Below are 21,537 nucleotides of genomic sequence, written 5' to 3'. Positions count from 1 at the left end.
TTTATTTATTTGTAATAGTCATTATAAAATATTGAAACAACTTTCTTTCTTTTTTTATTTCAGGTATGTCTTCTACATTTACATCTCCAATAGTTTTTTGGTCCGAAATGTCTGTGGTAAGGATTGGACTAGGTCAAATTATGGAATTATGGAGGAAGATAGGAAGTATTAAAGAATCGTAGCTTTATACGCCACTGTGTACTCATTAAACATTATGAAATTGCTGAAGAAAGTTTCCTTTGTGATAATGAGTGGTTTACTGGTGAAAAGTGCCTGCAAAGACTAACATTTTTATTTCAAGGCGTTGTCTAAAATTGCTAAACAAGAGGAGCATGAAATCGAAAAAATGTCCAAAAAGCGCGTTCTTTAGTGAATCAACAATAATTTACAGATTTTAAATATGTTTTTCAGTTTTATCAGATTCGTACCAAAAGTTAAAAAATCAATACTTTTCCGAAAATGCTTTTCAAGCCGAATAAGCGACGAGAATAGTCAGAGCGGTATACAGCTTTGGCTTTCGATATCTCATGAGCCGACATGTTTTCGTTTACGTCCGCTATAGAACATGCTTTTAGTTATATCTACATTAAAAATATGCCAAATGAATAGATTTTTTCTAAACGCGAATTTAGAGGAACTCCTTTATATTTTAAAATTTTCTAATTTTCCAAATTTATTTCAGGTTAAACTTTTTTTAAAGTTTTCTTCGAATATAGTGGTGGAAGTATACTAATTATTGTACTATTTTAGTTCGAAAAATATCTAATTTTCCGATTTTTTTACTTTGTAATACATAGAAACTTTAGGCCGTTAAACCTACATTTGAGTTGCTTAGTAACCAAAACTTTACCGAAATTATTTTCAAAAATCGCATTATTCGTAGTGAAAGATTTGCAGGTTTGAAAATTTATGTGCTTGTTTTTTTGTTTAGTAGACTAGTTCGAAAGCCTTTGAAAATAGTAACAATCGAAAGGTCGGAAAGAAGAAGGGAAAATAACTCGATTTCCGACAAAACAACGAGTCATATAGAAGAAAGTTATGGTATTCAACAGAGTTGTTGGTAATGAAAACATCTACAACTTTAGTATTAAAGAGTTACATGTATTTCCTCGGGTAAAAAACAACCTTTTTCAAAAATTTGTTTCTCATATAAAAATCAAATATTTGATTCGAGTTTTTTTTGTTAATAGTGTAAACAAAGAAATTATGAAATTTTCGGAAAAAAATATTTTAAACTCGGCCATTGCGACGCCATTTCCGGTGACCTCTCGGAAAAAAGATCCGCCTGCGTTGGCAGGCTAACTCCTTATCGGATCATCTAAAGTGAAAAAATACGTGTTCTAGTTAAACCTTAACTTCGAACTTGGACGAAGGACAAAAAACTGAAAATTGAATTTTTTGCAGAAATTTTTACAAAAAAATTAAAATTTCAGTAACAGTTTCGCGACATTTTTTTCAAATAGTTTTTATCGAAAAAAATCCTGCGTTCAAATCTTTAAGAATGGTATCTCAAAGAGCTGTGTAAAATTTCTTGAAGATCGATTCAGTAGTTCTCGAGAAATCTTGCCAACCGACTTCACAGTTTCGAGAAAAACGAGAAGCTAGCCTCCAGCGCACACTTTCTCAAGGCTGTATCTCCGAAACTATTATTCGGATCAACTTGAAAATTTAGGACAAGATTCGAGAGGTGTTGTAGAATTTAATAAGACAATAAAAAGTTCGATTTTTTTTTTTAATTCCGTAAACCCATGTAACCACTTAACACTTTTATCTCATAAACTCAAAATTTTTGTGAAAAATATTGTTGGGGACAATTCTTTATTTTCTTTTCAAAATTATCTACCCTAGGCTATAGGTAAAATCTGAATATAAAAATATATTAAAATTAATATAAGGTGCTTTCTTACTTCCTTTCAGGCAGATAATCACTTTTTTACACCTATCTAGGCAACCGTATTGATTATTGTTAAAAATACATAAAGTTGCGGTATTTGGCATACTAAAAATATATTAGGCCCACCTTCGTCTCACACATTTATACTAATAGGCATATGTATAAATTACATACATTCATTGCAAAAACTTCATACTTAAAATGCTGTAAGTATAAATAAGTGACAACTACGGTAATTACTTTACTGGTTATGGACATGATTGTGTAGAGAAGTTTAAAAATGCATTTTAATCAATACTTCGATTGTAAACACACATTTTAGACACATTATGGTGCCTTAAACATAGTATTTTCCAAAGTATTTTTCCAAACCTCACACTTAAGACAAATACAGCACCATAATTATGCAGTAATATTCAATTAGCATTCGGTTTTTGTTTTTAATTATTTCCCATGCAGTCAAAGTACCTCTAAATACTTTTAAATTCCATCATTATTACACAAACAACAGCGAAGCTGCAACCCCTGCTGACATTTCTTTGACAGTCTCAACGCAGGAGTCATTTCAAAGCGCTGCTGCTGCGAGCGCGCTTACAAAAACAGCAGCGAAAAAAATTGCACAATCAGATTGGCAGACTGTTAAAAAATGATGTTCTTTTTTCACCAGTAGCACCATCACCATCGCCACCACAATGCATTGGCTAACGATGAGCCGAATGACATGCTGCTGTAATAGTCAGCGAGCCGCCAAGTGCCAGCAGACAGTAGACAAACAGCCCATTTGCAGTTTAAAATTCCGTTTTTTCGCGCAAAATTTTTCCTTTGAGTTTTTGTCATTTCTTCACTTTGGGTTTTTCGCCTCATTTTGTGTTGTTCGCTAGTGCCATAAACCGGCTACTGTTTTTTGCGCCCATTGCCGCATGCCTCACGCTAGTGGCAGTTGCAATTTCCTACAAGAACTCAAAACGTTTAACGGCCGCAAATGGTGGTCGTGCTAAGCGTGTGACGGACTCTCTGCTTGACTACATAGATTCACGCCTAAAATGTCAGAAAAGTCATTAGGATGTTAGACATGACAGGCGCGGAGAGTGCGAGAAGCGGCTGGTGGGTAGAGCGGCAGCAGTTGGTAGCAGCAGCAGCGGCGGTGATAGAAAAAGGCTGGCATGTAAAAAAGGCGGCGCGTGAGTGGCCAGCAAACGCAAAAGTTGATTTTGTTGCTTTTTTAGTTGTAGTGCAGTTGTTGTTGTCAGCGCTGCCATCTTTATGGCTGTGACTCTAGGCTAGGCTGTTGCCACAAGTCGGCTTGTGACTGCTTGTCTCTTTGGCTTTGATGTGGTGTCTATAGGCAAAGGATTGCGCCAGTGTTGAGTGAAAAAGAGTTTACTAAAAAAACTGTTTTTGTACTGTGTTGCAGTTGCAAGTTGTTAGTATTCACCGCCAAGTTATAAACTTGATTTTTTTTTCTGTTTCGCTGCTGTTTTCTATGCCACAAATTATTGTTATTGTTATCTTGTTCGGCATTGTTTTCATGGCGCGTTTAAACATTTTTTGATTTATGACCGCCGACGATGTTCACAGCAATAAGAAAAACGACGCCCGCCTCGACCATTGTCCATCATACGCCGCGGCGATGATTTGTGTGGTTCGCTGCCACGGCTGCCGCGCGACAAAGCCCAAGCAGCCGACTGCACCGGCCATCAAGTGCGCGCTACTACGCCATTTCAACGGAAAGCTAAGCGTTCGACGTAAATCGCTAAAAATGCCGGGTGAACTCATCACCAACGCGCCCACAAGCGCGCTTCCCCACACTTGCCCCGCCGCATGTGTACTTAGCAGTAAATATGCCGCCGCTGTAAGCGCTTCGCCTCGAAACATTAGCTACCAACTATTTACGACCGCCCAGCTCCTGCGCGCTCCACCACGTCGGCATACGCTGCGCTTGTCGGTACACGGTGTCGGTCGCTTGGTGTCAGCATTTCGGGAAATTTATGGAAAGTTGTAAATTTTCATCCGTCACAATTGCCGCGTGAGTTGGCAATTTCGCGAATGCACGTCAACGGCAACGACAACAACAGTAACAACAACTGAGCAAAAAACAACAATGACAACGACAGCCGCCGCTCGCGTCAGCGCGCATCTCTGCCTTTGTTTGCTTACAGGTGTTGCTGTAACAGCGCGAAAAAAGGACTTTTGCTGTAGCCTGCGCGCTTGCCTCATTGCAGTTGTAATTTAAAATGGCAATTAAAATGTGCGACCTTTACAATCGTTGCGCTTTTGTACGCCCGGTCGGTTGCCCGCTGCTTGGTTGGTTGTTAGTCGGGGCGCGCTAGTGTCGACATGCTGGCTTGGTAGTGCGCGCACTTGAGGGCGGCAGGCAAAGCCGACGGCGGCAGGTGCGCAAGGATGCCACTGTGTCCACTTTACTATCGCTACCGTGGAACAGCAGCATGATTGATTAGTGGCCATAAAAAATAGAGAAGCGACGGCGCAAACAAGTAATGTAGTTGTTTCGTTGCCTGGAGGCGGATATGGTGCTCAGTTAGCATTGCGTATATTTGCAAGTTTCGGTATAAATATGCGTTTTGTGCGTGCGTTGTTTGACGTAGCCGTGATGATGCGCGAAACATGAGATTTATTACGTTGCTTAACTAACTTCTCTTTATCAGTTTAGAATTGAAGGCGAATAATGGCGCGTATATGTTTTATATGTAATTAAAAGTAGCTGGAATATACTGTTATATTAAAAAATTGTCTAAAACTGTTGTAGAAAAACTGAAAAGAAATCGTTATATTTGTGAAAGTATGAATGACATTTTTTGTTAAATTTCTGCAAACAATTTCAAACTTATTTTTCCTTTTCTGTGAAAGGCCAGCAAGCCACTAAGTTGATGTTGTTGGTTTTTTAGTTGTTGCTGAATTTGTTGTTGTCAGCGCTGCCATTTTTAAGGCTATGACTCTAGGCTAGACGGTTGCCACAAGTCGGCTTGTGACTGCTTGTCTCTTTGGCTTCGAATACAGGAGTTTTTCTAACTTCAATTATCCCTCAATAGCTGATAGCATTCATGAAAACCCGATATTTGTGTAAAAACAAGACTTGCTGAGGTGTAACCGCTGGAAAACTGTCAAAAGTAATTATGCCAATAATTTTATATTTTACTGTCGAAACTTAAACACTTCGTTTCGCTCCCTTCCTAAAGCATTTTCATAAATGGCACGAACTCGTATTGATCGGCTGTCTAGAATAGGCCTGTTAGTTCGAAAAAATATTGCGAAATTGATGCTACAAAAAGTACAAATATAACATAGATTTTGATTACAACTTGAATACAGATTCTCAGAATTTACTTTGATTAGAGTGTGAGGTCAGCTTACGATTTTCAAAAAATCTTAAATTTTGTTTGCCTTAAAATCCGCTTTAGAGTTCTAAAAATATTTTTTATTTATTAGAATTGTGAGAATATAAATATTTCTTCTTCCAATTCGTTATAGGTTCGCAAGTTATCACGCTAATCAACTTCAGTAAAATCATTAAATTGGGTTTTCACGAAACTGCACTTTCCAGCTCGGCCGACGATAGTGGTAGTCGAAGATAATAAAAATATCTGCTTGAAATTTTAACTGTAGCTTCTCAGTTACCTTATCAAATAATCGGCGTTTTTTTATTATTACTCCCTATTTTACTTGTAATTTTTTCTTCTTTAAAAATGTGATACCGAAGATCGCCCCACTAGACGCCATTTTGTATCATAATGCCGATATACAAGTACACAGTTTACTATATGCCCAAATAAATATTCAATAAAGCCTATAACAGTGACATTTGGCTTCCAGCCCTAAACGCGGTTTCCCCGAATTTGCCGTCGCTCATTCGTTGTTTTCAGAATCCTCGATGATTACACATTGTGGTTAGTGTTTTTGGTTATTATTGTTATTAATATTTGCAGTTTTCAGAGGCGCCAAATCTATTTTTCAAATAATTATTATTTCTATTTATTTTATAACCTTACACTTTCCCACTTCAATTTTTATACCAAAAAGTTACTAAGAATAAACTCTCTAAATTGTTTGTATTATTTTTTGAATTTATTACCAAATACACAAGTCACTTCGGTTCTCGCAAAATTTCATGCGTCACATCTGCTTTTCAACTTTTCTCTGGAAATATTCTTCACACAAATAAATAATGATTTAGTACATATTCCGTCATTTATTTTACTGAGCACAGTCATCTTTAAGTACGGTCTTTGCAATTAATGTTAATACGTACAGTACACTTGCAACAACAATGAAATGAAATGAAAACCAAGTATGCAAATATGTATTTACATACACAAGTGTGTGTTAATTTTCTGTTATTATTTTATATTTCAAATATTTTTATTTTTATTTTTTTTAATTCCAATTGAGATTTTACATAAAGGTGTAGTTATTTGCATGAAAAAAATCACTCGAACCAATTTTATTAAATATTTTTAATTTCAATTGAATTATTCTAAAAAAGTAATTTGTATGAAAAAAATCTCCGACGGCAATATATTCCGACCGCCGTCGGTATATCGTCTTACTTGGCAACAACCGTCGGCATTCACTCGCATATTCGTTAAGCTTTTTAGCAGCAGCGTTTCATTGTCAAAGGAATTCAGCAGGAATATCATACAAAAAATTGCTTAACATTTTTTAAATAAAAATTGTAAACTTTTTTTTTTTAACTTTTTTTAAAACTTTTTTTAAAATATTTTTTTAACTTCTTTTTTAATTTTAAATTTTTTTTATTTTAAATTTTTATATTTCTACAACTTTTTTCAGATTTCTTAAATTTTGGTTCCTATTTTTATTTTTTTCTCTTTTAGTTTTATTATTTTTATTTATTTTTTTATTTGTTTACAACCTTTTATTAACTTCTTTTGTACATTTTGCACTCCATAGCGTCTTATAGGCACTTTACGCATTACAAAAGCGGTCACACTTCACTATTTAGCTTTCTAACTCGTCATTTGGCTGCTGTTGTGTTTTATTTTTACACACATTTTCTTAAAAAAAAAATATTTTTTTCACACACCTGCTGACATTTAGGGATTATCTCATTGTAACTACTTTTTAATTGTTTAATTTGTATCCTTTTTACCGCTGCCGTAGCACAAAGCAAAGCAAAATCCGTCGCGCACGTAATTAACACAATTAAAATCAAAACATTAATGACCTTTTATAAACGGCCACAACACACATGTACTGGCTAAGTAAGTTTGTGTATGTGTGTGTGTATGCGTGCGTATGTATGGTAGTACATACCGACATTTGCCTCTGCTTCAGTCGAAAGAAAACACAAACATTTACACCTACTACTACCACTCCTAATTATGTTAATTGTGAATACTCACATATACACGTGTGTGTATGTGTACATATAGCGCTTATATGTATATGGAACAGTGTGTATATACAGTTACAAAATCATGTGCATCAGTGGAGCTACGAAAATATTGCGTTTCGCAACCTAAGAGCATATTTTTCGTTAAAAGAGCGTCGAACCTTACGTAGGAAATGATTTCGCTCACTTCTAAAGAGAGGATTTAATTCGTAGCATTTATACATTGCACGAAAAGTAATAAAAGGAAAGAGAGTGTAGCGCGGTAGTAGAAGAAAACATCCGGAAGGAGCACATTTTTTTATTTCTTATAATTTTTTTTGCCAAAAAAGAATATTTTTATTGGGAATTATTATTTATCGTCAAAATAAAAATAATAATAAAATTTTATGGCCTACTTTTTGGCGTTATGATGAAAAAATATAATGTGAAATATATTCTTGAAACATAAGCACTCTTTTATTTTTTCCACACTCTAGTTGAAGTTAGAGAGAGACAGCTACGTCATGCATAACTCAAATAATAGAGTAATAAAATATCAAAAAAATCCCAATAAATTCTCTCTACAGCGCAAGCGCCTAAAAGTGCACATTACACAAGTACTCCAGTATTTTGTGTGGGAGTATTTAATGCTAATTAAACCGTTACATATGCGAGAGTATAAGAAAGAGCGCAAGCAGTGGTGAGTGAGAGTGTCAGAAAGAGAGCAAAAACGCTGCTGTGTGAGAAAATGAATATGTTGAACTGCCTTTTTGGGGTAAGTGAAGCATACATGTGGGTGTAAGAAACTCTGAAAAGTATGCTACAAAAAATGTGTTTATTTGCTTGCGAGAAAAAATCGCTGCCAACTTTTAGTATGTCAAAAAGTTGTAAATTTCAAGATAAAAAAAAATTATTTAAATATTTCCATAGAGGAAAATTGCTGTCAAAGAACTATATCTAATGTGAATAGTGCAAATTTCTTGAACTTATTTGAATTTCGATATACTATATTTCTTTATATGTATGTATGTATATCCTCCATGCAAGCTCCTGTGTCCTTGCTAGAGCAGGTGTCTGTCAGACAAATATGGCGTCTTCAAAGCCAATCGAAGCGCAAGTAAATGCTGCGGGTGCTTAGCGATGCTTGAAAGTTGTTTTGAGAAAAAATAAATTCCAAGAAATGGAAAATAAGAAATTTCGAGCAGCTCAAAAGGAGAAGCCAACACTGGGAGAAGCAACAGCGTGAAGGCAGCATATAAGCAAAGGACTAAGTGGCAAGGCAACTTACGTGTAGATATGCCAATAAATGCAGGCATAGACACAAATTGTGGGTGGTGCAAGCAAAGAAGCTGCAAAAAAAGCATACTTTTAGGCGAATAAGCTGGTGGTGGTACGAATTGTAGTAGTACAGAAATGTAAAGCAGAGGTAGAAGCTGAAATGTGAGGAGATAAAGAAAAATATGTAAATGTAGAAATACTTGGAAAATAGGGAACGCAAATGCAGTAGCTAACTAAAGCGGCAAATTCGGTTGAATACTCTTTTCCTTTCCTGTGAAAATTTTCAAAGGCAATCTCTATTTATTTGTATCCACACTGTGTATTTACGCTTGCGTTAGTATATTTTTGTGATGTGTATGTAAGCATGTTTCACTTTAAAAGTCATTTACACAATTTTAAAGTAAATAGAAATTGTGTTATCCGTGTAGGCGTTAGGTAAATATTAGCTGGCAATTGCTATAGGCTAGAAGAATTATATTAAAGGGGCGCGATGGGTTATCCTAACTAATATATTTATGTACTTTAGGATTTTTTTTTTTCAAAAGTGTCAGTATTGGCTTATACTATAGATTTTGAATTCTTAATAAGGCCATAACCGCATAAGCGGGGTCTATGCCTATAAAAAAGAAGAAGAATACGCTTTTTAAAGATTAATTTGTTGTTTCATTGTACTATAATTTCTTATAGAAGTTTGTAATCCTGATTCGGTATTATTCCCAACGAATTGAGTAGAAACTTCACGTTTTCGACAGCAAAATACTTCTTGAAAAAAGGTTACTCATACGCCAAGTACCTACTAGATAAAAATAAATGTTTCAAGCAACACAACTACAATGTCTTAAATTGTTGTATATACATAAGTCTTTGAAATGTTTAGAAATTGTGATTAAGATTTTTTTTTTTTTTTCTGTTTATATTTATTTTTTATATTTTTATTTAAACATATTTTTTTTTAAATTTTTTTTGTTACCAATTTTTACCAATTGAGACTATAAAAAAATTAATTTTAATAATTTAAAAATATATTTTTAATTTTTTTAAAATTAATTTTAAAATAAATTTTGTTTCTTTTTTTGTTTTGTAATAGTTATTTAATTAAATTTTATTTTAATATTAACGGTTTTTACAAGTTGAGGTTTTTTAATAAAAATTATATAAATATACATACATGTATTTTTTTTACTTTCAAATTTGTTCTTGTTTTGCAGAAATTGTTGTTACTGAATTTTTTGTAGTGTAAGTTTTGTATGTTTTTGTAATATTGTTTGAATTAAAAATAAATTTTACAAGTTAAAATTATTGAAATAATAAATTATCTCAACTGTTTTCCCAAGTTGGCCTTATTAAAAAGTTATATTTTTTAATTTGTTTTGTATTAAGCAAATTTTATTTATTATTTATAATTTTTTTTTGCTTATTTTTTTTTAATAAAAAAATTGTTAGTAAAAAAAAATTAATTTAAATAATTTTTTACAAATTGAGATAATTGAAAAAAACATATTATTTATTTGTTAATATATTGTTTTTTTAATTATTTATTTTTTTTAGTATATAAATTTTTTTTAATTTTTAAAATTTGTTTATTCAGTTGTATATTTTGTAATTATTTTAATTATTTAAATTTTTTTTAATTATTTCATTTTTTTTAATTATTAATTCTTTTTTAATTATTTTAATTTTTTTATTTTTTTCCTTAATTTAATTAAGTATTTGTTTCTGTGTTATTTCCACTCAAAGAACCGAAATTGCAAATGTTACGTTTGTGCACTCGTCAAGCATCAAATATATAGATGTTGATATATTTTTTTACCATCATTTGATGCCAAAGACAATTTTCAAAAATAAACCTTTCTAGTGAAATGAATTTTCTCTCCGAAATTGATATTTTGTTTGACAACTTGATTATTTACATTTCGTCAAGGCAATTTTAGAGTTCACTCAGGCGCGACGCATGACTCCACACCGCGCTATACAACTCTACCTACACACTCGTACACTGCAACACTGCATAGCCACTTACACCGACGTGCGCACTTTCTACAATTAGAAAAAAGACTTGCCCGCTGCGACAACATAATTTTTCGTTTCATTGAATTTTCCTCAAGCAACAACTGGAAAATAGAGCAGCAAGCGAAAATTCATGCCGGCAACAAAGACAAAATAAATGTTGCAGCACAACGATTAAAGCTAGAACAAAGCGCACAGAAAAAAACTCCACGAACGAAAATTAAAAAGCATAAAAGGAAAAAAACTAAAAAACCATTGAAATATGAAGAGAAGCATTCGATAAAAAGCAAAATGTTGAAACAAAATCGCAAAAGCACTCGCTTTAAAATACGGAAAAGTTTCAAATGAAGTGCAGAACGCGTTGGTTGCCTTCCCGGGAGACAGATTTTTCGTTAAACGCTTGGCAAATATTTGCTTTACGCAGCGAAAACGCGCTGTAAAATATATGTATATTGTGAAAATGGCAGCCGAAATGTTAGTGTGGGTGCAGTCAGCAGGCAGCAAGGAGGGAGTAAAGATGCTTGCAACGGCAGCTCAGCGGCAGGAGTAACGCATGTGAATATACGCGAACGCACGAATGGAAAATTAAGTAAATGCTTTTTGAAGGTTTTTATGCGTACTCCTTCCAATTCAAGCAGGAGTAGGAATACATACATACATACGTGTATGTATATATATGTATATTTCTATGCTCCTTAAAGCCGCGCGCAAATAAATTTTAAAGCTGATCATGTTGAAGTGATAAGGCATAAGTGAGATATGTGCGTGTGTGGTGCGCAAATACAAGCGCCTGTGGCAGAGTACGTGTATAGGAGAGGCTTGTAGATGCTGTCTTTTCCATTTTTATTTTTTTGTTGAAAGTATAGTAAGGAGAGTTTAGAATATTTTAATGTATATATGTGTGTGTAGCATACCGGAAGGCGCGAGCACGTATTTGTGTTGCTAGACACGCTGTAGATGTAGTGCTGTGGAAATTTAAATGATGTTGCACGCAAAAAGAGGAAGTTGCCACACGCTTATATAAATATTATTGAGCCTATATATGTATATATAATTCTACATATGTGCAACATTTTATACTCAAGTACTCACGCGTGAAGTTGCGCAAATTTCGCCTGCAGCTATTTAAAAGAGGCGGAAATAAACGTAAAGCAAATATGGGAGCTTATATATTTGTAGAAGACCGACGAACTCGCGGTATATCGAAATTAAAATTTTATATAATTTTGTTAAATTTTTTTAAATAAGGTTTTTGATAATTAATAGTTATATAAACAAATTGCTTATTAAAAAATATGTATTATAAAAGTTTTTCTTTATAACAAATTAAAAAAAAAAAATTATCAAAATATATAATATTTTAATTTCAACATAACGTGTGTTCCGCAGCATTCTACAAATTTGGGTTGTAATATTTGCTTTGTCAACGTATAATAAACATAATTTTTTTAATAAAAAATGTTGATATATATTTTTAATAAAAATTTTTGAAACAATTTTTTTTTTATAAAAAATTTTGAAATATTTTTTTAAATAAAAATTCTTAAAAAAATTTTATAGTAAAAAAATTCCATAATTTTCACTGATTTTCGAAATAATTTGTTTTATTGTTTTATGAAATTTAAAAAATATTTTAAAAATAAAGTTTCCTTAACAGTTTGCTCACAGCTCAAAATCACTACTTTCTTTTAAAAATATCTATTTCGAAAATTTCCAAAACGTTAAATTCGGAAACTCAATTTACATATTATTTATAACACCCACAGATAAAAAACATATACCGCTTTGTATTTATATATGTACATATAACCCTACATCCTCCTAGTTAGCAAAGCCACATTTTACACAGATATGCACACACCTACACTGACAATTTTAATGGCTTATAAATCAAGTGCCATTACTATCGATGTGAAGCAGCGCGTATGAGCATAAATCATATGCAAATGGTTGACTATTCCCTTACAGATCTGATATATGAATATTATCGCTTGCATATATACACATTAGCTAATATAAAAATATATATTATAGCGCTTATTTGAATATAGTTATCGCAGTGGATTGTGGCTTTATGCCATTAACGATATTTTATGCAGCTAACAAGGCTTCAAGTGGTGTCCTGTACTAAGCAATTATTTAAATGTATATACTTATGTATGTATAGTATACCTATATCAACTTTATATATTAATTTATTATATATAGTATTTTATAGTTTCATGTGAAAATATATAATTTATATGCTTGCGTATATGTAAAAAGAAATTCTGGAATGAAAACGTTGAAGCAGTTTAGAACGCTCCCTTTTATGAATGGATACTACTTGGAAAGCAGTTGTGGAAGGTGTGGGTTTTTTCGATAATATCAAAGCAAATCTTTTCTAAATTCATTCGCTATATCTTTCAATAGAAATAAGAGTTATTGCAAGATTTTGCGTACACCCCGTGCAGAACCTCCCGACTTTATTATCTATTAAGGGTTTATGTCCAATTGTGACTTTCAAAACAAATCTAATTTTTTACATATTGGTATATACAATGCACATACTATATTTAAAAATATTATCCGAAAATTCAAAGTTGATTCGGCAATTATTTTCGGAGATATGAGCCTAGTTGCAAGAATATTTTAGCTTAGTTAAAATGAAAATTTTAGCTAGTTCTACACTCACTACCTGAAACCATTTCTTGTTATAATATTTTTTTTTTGTTTTTTGAATTTTTTTTCGATAATTTTAAGCAGAAAATGCTTCCTCACATGCCAAGCAACATAATTCGAAGGCCTGCCTGGAAATAAGCTGCGGGTTCAAGACGATTGAAAGGAGCATTTTTTATTTCGTTTATCTCTTTTTTCGTGGTAGCAGCTGTTTAGCATGCTTTGTTTTAGCATTTTCTTAGAAATTCTACTATAATATTGTATATGTTTTTAATGCCACTTGAAATTAGAGATTTTGACAAACATAAGGCCTACTGATCTTTCAAAAAAATTTGATGTTTTCACATAAGAATTTTATGTTGAAATGAAAATTTTTAATTGGTTTTAAATCCCTTCCTAAACTCTGATTACAAGTAATTTAGTTTTTCTTTGATTTTTGTTATTTTATCTTTCGTTTCCAATGTGTTTCATATCTTTTTTTCTTACCAAAACTATCTACCCTGATCAAGTTAGTGATTGTATTCTTGAATAAGTGGGAATTCCTGAAAAACATGATTTGTGTAGTTCCATTGCTTAGAATCTAGTTGAAAGTATGGTTCCATGATGGTTATTAGCTTTTTCGGAATCTTCTTATATATGTAACCAACGCAGCATTGCTAAGATTGGTTAAAAAATCTGTCTCTGGTTTGACCTTCTTGGGGTATGTGTCTCTACTAGATGAAAAAATGAAGTTTCACACACGTCAGAATCTTGAGCAAGCATTTCCTTATGATTCGATTACCTTTTTCGTCGGCCCTTATAAGTGATTTACACAATTGTTACTCATACGACATGGTGTACTGCATGAATACAGTAGAATCGATGCAGAACTTTAACTGCTTATAACTATTAGAGGAATAGTTTTATGAAAAAAACCATCAGATCTTTCAGTAGTGTGGAACTTTTGTATTAGCATGTCAATATTTTAGGATTATGAGTGTTTTTGCTTTTGAGTTAAAAAATGTATTGCAAAATTTTAAATTTCCCGTGTAAAATATATGAAGATAAGTCAAATTGGGAAATAATAGCTTTGTAAAATATAATTTAATAATAGACGGAGGCCATTTTCCACTTCAAAATCTCTTACCAGACCTAACAAGACTTCCATCTACAACAATACAACAAAATAACAGTGGCAACAAAATAATTATGCTGCCATTAAGTAATTGCTGACAACAAAAAATTCCAAAACACAAAAACAAGAAAAAACAAATATTTTAATCAAATTCAAACAAATCATTTACAAGATTGGAAGATTGGCGTTAGACACGCCACAGAGACAACTAACGAAACGAACACGCCGCAAATGGCAGGCGAACGAACAAAATTTGATTATCGAATTCCCCAAGTATTATTTAACGAAATTGCATTTAAATACACCATGTTGGATAACAAATTGTATGAACAATGGCCGAAGTAATATGCGACAACATTTGTGCTTATCACGTGGCTGCTGGCGTGGACGGACGACTAATGCCGAAGCAAAATGGACAAAATGCCAATAGTTGCAACAACAACAACAACAACAACAAACACGTATTAGGCATACAATAAGAACAATAGCAACAACAAAAAGTTAATAACAGCAATAACAATAACAAATAACTATTAATGCAGCGACAGCAACAGCAGCTGTTGCCTAAATGTTTGTTGCATTGTTGGTGTTGTTGTTGCTAATAATTTGCATTGTCGCCGGTGAATACTGTTGCTGTTGCTGCGCCCATGTGGCATTTGTCGTTTGTTAGTTTGTTGGGTTTTTTGTTGTTGCTGTTGCAATTTTTGTTATTGTTGTTGTAATGCATATTTTGCTTGCACTGTAAATTTGCAACAGCGCATTATACAGTTCAAAATGACAAAGCACAACAAATAGCGATGTTGTTGTTGTCATTGTCGCTGTTGCAGCTGCCTTAATTGTTGTTGCTTTTGTTGTATTTTATTGCTTGCTTATGCATGCACTTTGCAATAGATGCATGTGTCGTCTGTTGTGACATTAACATAAAACAATAGAAAATTATTAGTAAATGCATGCGTTGCAACATACATGCAACAACAACGAAATATGACAATAACAATAAATACAACAACAACTTTACAATGCACTTTAAATTGCTTATGTTGTGATTGTAAATTTTGTTGCCGCCAGCCAGCCAGCCAGCAGCTTTGTGGTTAATGTCTGTTGTTGTTGCAACTATTATTGTTGTTGTTGTCCGCTATTTATGTTTCTATCTGTGTTAATGCATTAGCATATGCCCAACAAACACATGTAAGTCAGCTAATTAGCATACATATTGTTGCCGCTCATGTTCTCCCCTCCCCCGTGCCCATCACTTTCGTTGCTGGGGCAGCCTTCAGCTGTAATCTGTAGCACTTTAAAGCACAGTAATATTTCACGACAATAACATTAATACATTTCGAATTTTATGCCTTAGAATTTAAGTTCTCATTTGCAACGATTTGATGGCAAAAGGCAACGGAAGGGACGTGCAACTGCCTGGCGACACTGTGTGGCATGTGTTGCAAATAACTTTTCCTTCAGTGTTGCATTACTACATATTTATTTTATTTATTATAATCGCTAAGTATGTACTCATGATCAAAATTGACCCGGATTAGTCTATTTAAACTGCCTTGAAAAAAAAATTTTACAACGAGTTCCGTTGAAATTGTGTTTTTCATGAAATTACGGCTACGATATCGTTGTAGACGTGTTTAGGTTAGTCTACTCAGCCACAAACACATGTGTCTATATGTTTTAAACCATTCCTCGAAGGTCGGGAATTCAGCGTAAACTTGTCTCATATACATATGTGTTCCATTCATCTAACATCAAAAAAGTTAAAGAAGTTTCAAAACTAATATTTTTTCTTTTGATTTACTTAAATGTCTTTCGATTTTCGCACGCCTATCTCAATTTTCTCTATAAATTTTCCATTGACGCACTTACCGCTCAGTGAATTATGCCCGCAACCAGGCGCTTTGCCCAGCAGATAATCGTCCTTGCAGATGAATTTATTGTCGTCCAGCACGTAGAGTTGTTCGCCAGTGCTGAGCTGTTTGCGGCAGATGCAACATGTAAAGCAGTTGAGGTGGAATACTTTGTCGCGCGGCTTACGTACGAGATCGGAGGGAGCGATGCCTTGACCGCAGCCACTGCATTTTGTGCCATAGCGCCTGTGAATGCAAAAAAGAAATTCAAATTCAGATTCAGATTATCAAAAGTTGTAGGAGAACTTAAAAATGACAAAAGTAAAGTGATACTGGCTTGAGACCAATAAGGTTTTTGATTCATGAAGAAATGATGTACTTTGTGCAGTAGAGATCCAGGTTTAAGTTTAAATAATATCTACGTTTAGGGATTTCAAAGCATTAGATTGCGAAATATGTGAGTCTGAACTGAATTTCTGACTTTCGCAATCCAATGCTACATATATTCGGCACATATTCCAGGTTCGAAACATAGGATATTGCCTTACTTTCACATTCAGCGCTACTCTCCTTACATTTTTAAAGGATTAAAGCAACGAATTTTGCCTCACTTTCATAATCAGCGCCATTCTCCTTACATTTTCAATTTGAAAACGCTACATTTGTTGGTTTTAGTGAAATTGTAGGTGCTACAAGTTTTGACAAGCTGAGTCGCTTTAGCCATGCCCTCTGTATATACGCGAACTGGTCCCTTAGTTTATGAGTTATCGATCTGAAATTTTGCACAGGTCCTTCTATCCCTAAGAAGCTACTCATTTGTCGGAATCACCCACATCGGATCACTATAACATATAGCTGTCATACAAACTGACCGATCCATGCAAAAGTCCTTGTATGGAAAACTTTTATTTTTTTGACGAGATATCTTCATGAAATTGGGCATAGGTTTCTGTCCAAAACAGAACTGCAATCTCCAACAAATTGTTCAGATCGAATCACTATAACATATAGCTGCCATACAAACTGACCGATCCAAACCAAGTCCTCGTATGGAAAACTTTATTTTTTGACAAAGTATCTTCATGAAACTTGACGTGGGTTATTGCCTAAGGCAGCACTACAATCTGCCAACAAATCGTTCAGATCGGACTATTATAGCATATAGCTGTCATACAAACTGACCGATCCAAGCATGTCCTTGTATGGAAAACTTTTTTTGTTAGTTAAAGTTTCTTCACGAAATTTGGTCCAGAATATTTTTCAAAGCCATGCTATCATATCCGAGTATATTGTTCAGATCGTACCACTATAGCATATAGCTGTCATACAAACTGACTGATTTAATTCAAGTTAAGGATCTTTTTATACCCTTGTATGCTATAAGAAATGCACCTGTGAAGGGTATAATATTTATATTGAGTTCGTATGTTAAACCTTGTTGTTGGTTGCATGTTTTTTGTATTTTCAGAGCAGAACTCAAATATAGCGACCTGAGAACACAGCTTAATTTGAAAGCTGGAGCACAAATGGTTGTTATTATCAATTTTTATTGCATAAAACGATGTAAATTTTTATTAGCAACCGCGAATCGCATAATTGGAAAGTCATTTTTCCTTTTGTTCTCTCATTGCACTTAAAAGTGCGAAAATCCATTGACCTAGTAATTTAGAAGTGCTAACCGGGAAGAAATAATCAATTAATGTTTGGATAAAATATGCTGGTGTTCCTCACTATTAGAAAAGTTTCCAATTGTTAGCAATTTATTTTCTATTTTTAATGCTTTTTCCTATACAATAACAATAAATCAAAAATTGTGCTACAGAGGTAGAAATTTCTGGTACACAAGGAATCTCTAGTAGTTATACTCGTACAAATATGTATATTTGTATATATGTAAGTATGCCTTTCACAAGGTATATAAGCAGTGAAATTGGCTGACCCACAAAGGATAACAGTTATCTGTACATGTATGCAAAAATGTTGATTTATGGTGAATACTACACTCACCAATCGCTTTATACCGTTATTTAGCGCTTGCAGTGTTATAAAAGGTGGCAAAACTAAAATGAGAAAATTTCATAAAAAGCACAAAAATAACACAAAAATAACACAAAGTACTCATGTGCACACGAGTATATAACACATCAGCGCTGATGAGCACCGCGTAGAGCACATCAAAGCATCAAAACATCAATTCAACTAAATCAAAGCTAAATCTACTGCAGTTGAGTCGTAAAACAGCAACCGCTGCGAAAGGAACAAAAGAGGAAATGCAAAAAATCAAAAAATCTGTATAAAAGGTTGAAAAAAATTAAAAATAAATTGAAAAAAATATAAAAAAGTTGAAAAAAAACCAAAAAAAAGTTGAAAAAACCTGACTGCCTGCTAAATGAGTGCTGAAGTGCGAAAGAAAAAATAATTCAAGCACGAAAATGACTGAGTGTATGCTTGTATGCATGTATGTGTGCTTAAAGCACATTTTAATCGAAGCGAAATGCAAATGAAATTGAATTAATGGAAAAATCACACTTGAAATGCACTCGTACAGCGCCTAGACAAAGCTAGTCAAAGCGGTAGCAGCAGCAATGATTGGAATCTTTGTTCTCTCAATTACAATTACGACAGGAAAAATTAAAAAAAAAAATAATAATAAAAAGTAGTGTGAGGGGCTCTAGTATGCTCTCAACATAGCCTACATGCCACCACAAATCACAATCACTTCACAGCGCTGCCTGCCACCACAAATCGCAATGTGTGTACGTTATCACAAAGCCATTCGCCGCTGACAATGACAACAGAATCACAGTACAATGTGTGTCCTGATTTGTTGTTGTATATTAGTATGTGCTCCATATGTCGATTGACTGCCGCGTTTTGATTAAGTGACTGACTGACTGCTGCAACCCTATGGTGGCTAACGCGAAGTGCCAGGCTATTACCGCTTGAGTGTTTTGCAAAAACAAGCAAAGTAAATGGAATTTAAAACAAAAACATGAGCCAACAATTTATGCGCAATAGAGGAGATGTAAAACTTTTGCAATCACAGCCAATTTAAAGTACAAGGTAGCGGCTAAGCGGGAGTGCTATGCGGAAGCGTTGGCGTGGTTTGCCTTCAAGCAGCGCGAATTACTTGACTTTTTCTTTAAGTGGCAAGCTGTTGGTTAATAGTATTGTTTAATTTTTGTTTATTTTTTATTTTTTTATATTCTTCTAATAACTTTTTTTTATTCAATTACACTTATTTTTTAAATTTCTTTTTTTGATTTTATTTCTTTTAAATTAATTGTTTTATTTTTTTATTTTTTTATTTTTTTTATATTCTTTTAACAACGTTTGTTATCTTATTTATGATTTTTTAATAATTTAAAACTTTTTTATTTGTTTTTTTGTAACTTCAGTTATAATGTAAAAATTGTTAAATTAAATTAATATAAAATTTTTATTTTTTGTTTAATTTTTTTATCTTTATTTTTTGTTTTTTTTTTTTTTTTTTTTTTTTTTTTTATTTTTTTTTTTTTTTTTTATTTTTTTTTTATTTTCATTTTATAATTAGTTTTTTAAATTCTTCTAATATTTTTTTTTATAAATTTTTAACTCTTTTTAATTTTTTTTTTTGGAATTTCAGTTTTAATTTAAAATTCCTATCTCTTGTTGTACTCAATTTACTTCCGCTACATTTCGCCTTTACACTCATTATTCGCAAATTTTTTCTCACACCTTTCACCAGTTTTATGGGCTTCTTCGAAATTAATTTTTGTTATTACGTTAGTAGGTAATAAAGTTTCGGAATACAGTTGCTGGTAATGTTTTCTTGTAATGTTATTATGGTATTATGTTTTTGTAAATTTCTTGTCTTAATAAGCTACTCTAATATTTTCTACTCCTTTCTCTTGTTTGCTCTTAATTAATATACATATGTGGCACGTTTAACTGCATTTTTGTGTATATTTCTTTAAGATATATATTTTTCTTGCCCATAAACTTATTTGTCAGTTTTGAATTTTCGGTGAGTTCAATGTATAAACACAGATCTAACTTCTAATTTCCTCAAAAAGGGATAAACTAATGGTTATTATAAATGCGAATTGATTAATTTCGGATTGAAATGTGAAAAAAGCTAGTTTAAAAATTAATAGTCTAGGAACCAAAAATAGAAATTTCTCGCTATCGAAATTAAGTATTTAGTTTCGCAAAATTTTGATTATTTAAATTCAATACAGAGTCTGATTGAATATTTTCCAATATTCCATATACTTTTAAAGTCAATAAAAATCGACACCTTCGTTTTATGTGCCAAATTCAGGCCGGCATTAAACTTCCTTAACTTCTTCATTGCTTTTTCTGCCTTAAAGAGTCGTAGTCAAACTTGTTCAAGACAACCCTCGCTACTTTTCAGTTGGTATTATTTTTTTCTTCTCGATATTATTTATAAAATGGTAAGTTCTTTACTGAGTGTTATAAAAGGAAATGAACGATATGCCTATTTAGTCCGCAATTGGTCCAGAAATTACTTTTAAAGCATAGTTCTAAGGTAAATGGGGCCTACATTATTTAGGCACATTGATAATTAATATATAAAACAAATTGGTGATTTTATGTCAGATACCTTAATGAAACCCAGGGAACATATTTTTAGTATGTGGCATGATAATAGTTAAAAGATAAAATCGAGTCGATACTACGCCAACTCCCATATCTTATATATAAAAATATACTACATACAAAGATTTTTGTTTTTCTAACAAATCCTATGTCGAATATTTCCATGTATATATGAAAATCCTTGGATTCCGATCATTTGGTTGACATTTCACACTTTAAAGTATTTCCCTGGCATCGATTCGTGCAAGTTGCATGCGTTGTGTTGTGTTCTTTCAGTGGTAGTGATCAGTAAAGGAAATGAGCATAATATGCTCACAATCAGATCCGTAGCTCGAGTCAAGTTGCAAGTGCGGTTTGCAAAATGTGTTTTTTTTATATATGTATTTTTGTTGTTGCAGTGGCAAGTCAATTTGGTGGCTTTGAAAGCGAGTGAAAACATTTACTTAAGATGCTACGTTTTTTATGCATACAGACAATATACACACATACATACATATGTTATAAATAGTTAATGATATACATATGTATGTAGAAGAAATTGCTTCTTCAAAATGATTTGCTCAGCTCCATATTTACCATTCATCGACTTGAATATGTGTATTGGATATTTTATAAATATTTTTTTTTCGTAATTTTGTCGTGTTTTTTATTTTAAATTTTGTTATATTTGTGTATTAATTTTTTTCTTATAATCAACATGTAATTTTTGTTTTTTTTTTAATTTTTTTTATTGTAATTATTATGAATTTTTTTCTTTTTATTTATTTTTTCTTAAATTTATTTTAAA

At 32.7% G+C, this 21,537-nt stretch overlaps 2 protein-coding genes across 3 annotated transcripts in view; one reads left to right on the top strand and one right to left on the bottom strand.

The window, feature by feature from the left end:
• The window catches only part of LOC126759790 (uncharacterized protein DDB_G0284459), a 504,946-nt gene that overhangs the window by 188,522 nt on the left and 294,887 nt on the right, over nt 1-21,537 (top strand). The window lies entirely within an intron of this gene.
• Nucleotides 1-21,537, bottom strand: part of LOC126759754 (LIM/homeobox protein Lhx1) — a 166,728-nt gene that overhangs the window by 93,263 nt on the left and 51,928 nt on the right. For both annotated transcript variants that reach the window (XM_050474855.1, XM_050474856.1), the window contains exon 3: nt 16,168-16,394. In XM_050474855.1, the coding sequence (XP_050330812.1) occupies nt 16,168-16,394 (227 nt within the window). The remainder of the gene's footprint in view (nt 1-16,167; nt 16,395-21,537) is intronic.

Source organism: Bactrocera neohumeralis, chromosome 5, assembly GCF_024586455.1.
Source record: "Bactrocera neohumeralis isolate Rockhampton chromosome 5, APGP_CSIRO_Bneo_wtdbg2-racon-allhic-juicebox.fasta_v2, whole genome shotgun sequence".
NCBI classification, from domain to species: domain Eukaryota; kingdom Metazoa; phylum Arthropoda; class Insecta; order Diptera; family Tephritidae; genus Bactrocera; species Bactrocera neohumeralis.
This window is presented reverse-complemented; position numbering and strand designations above follow the sequence as displayed.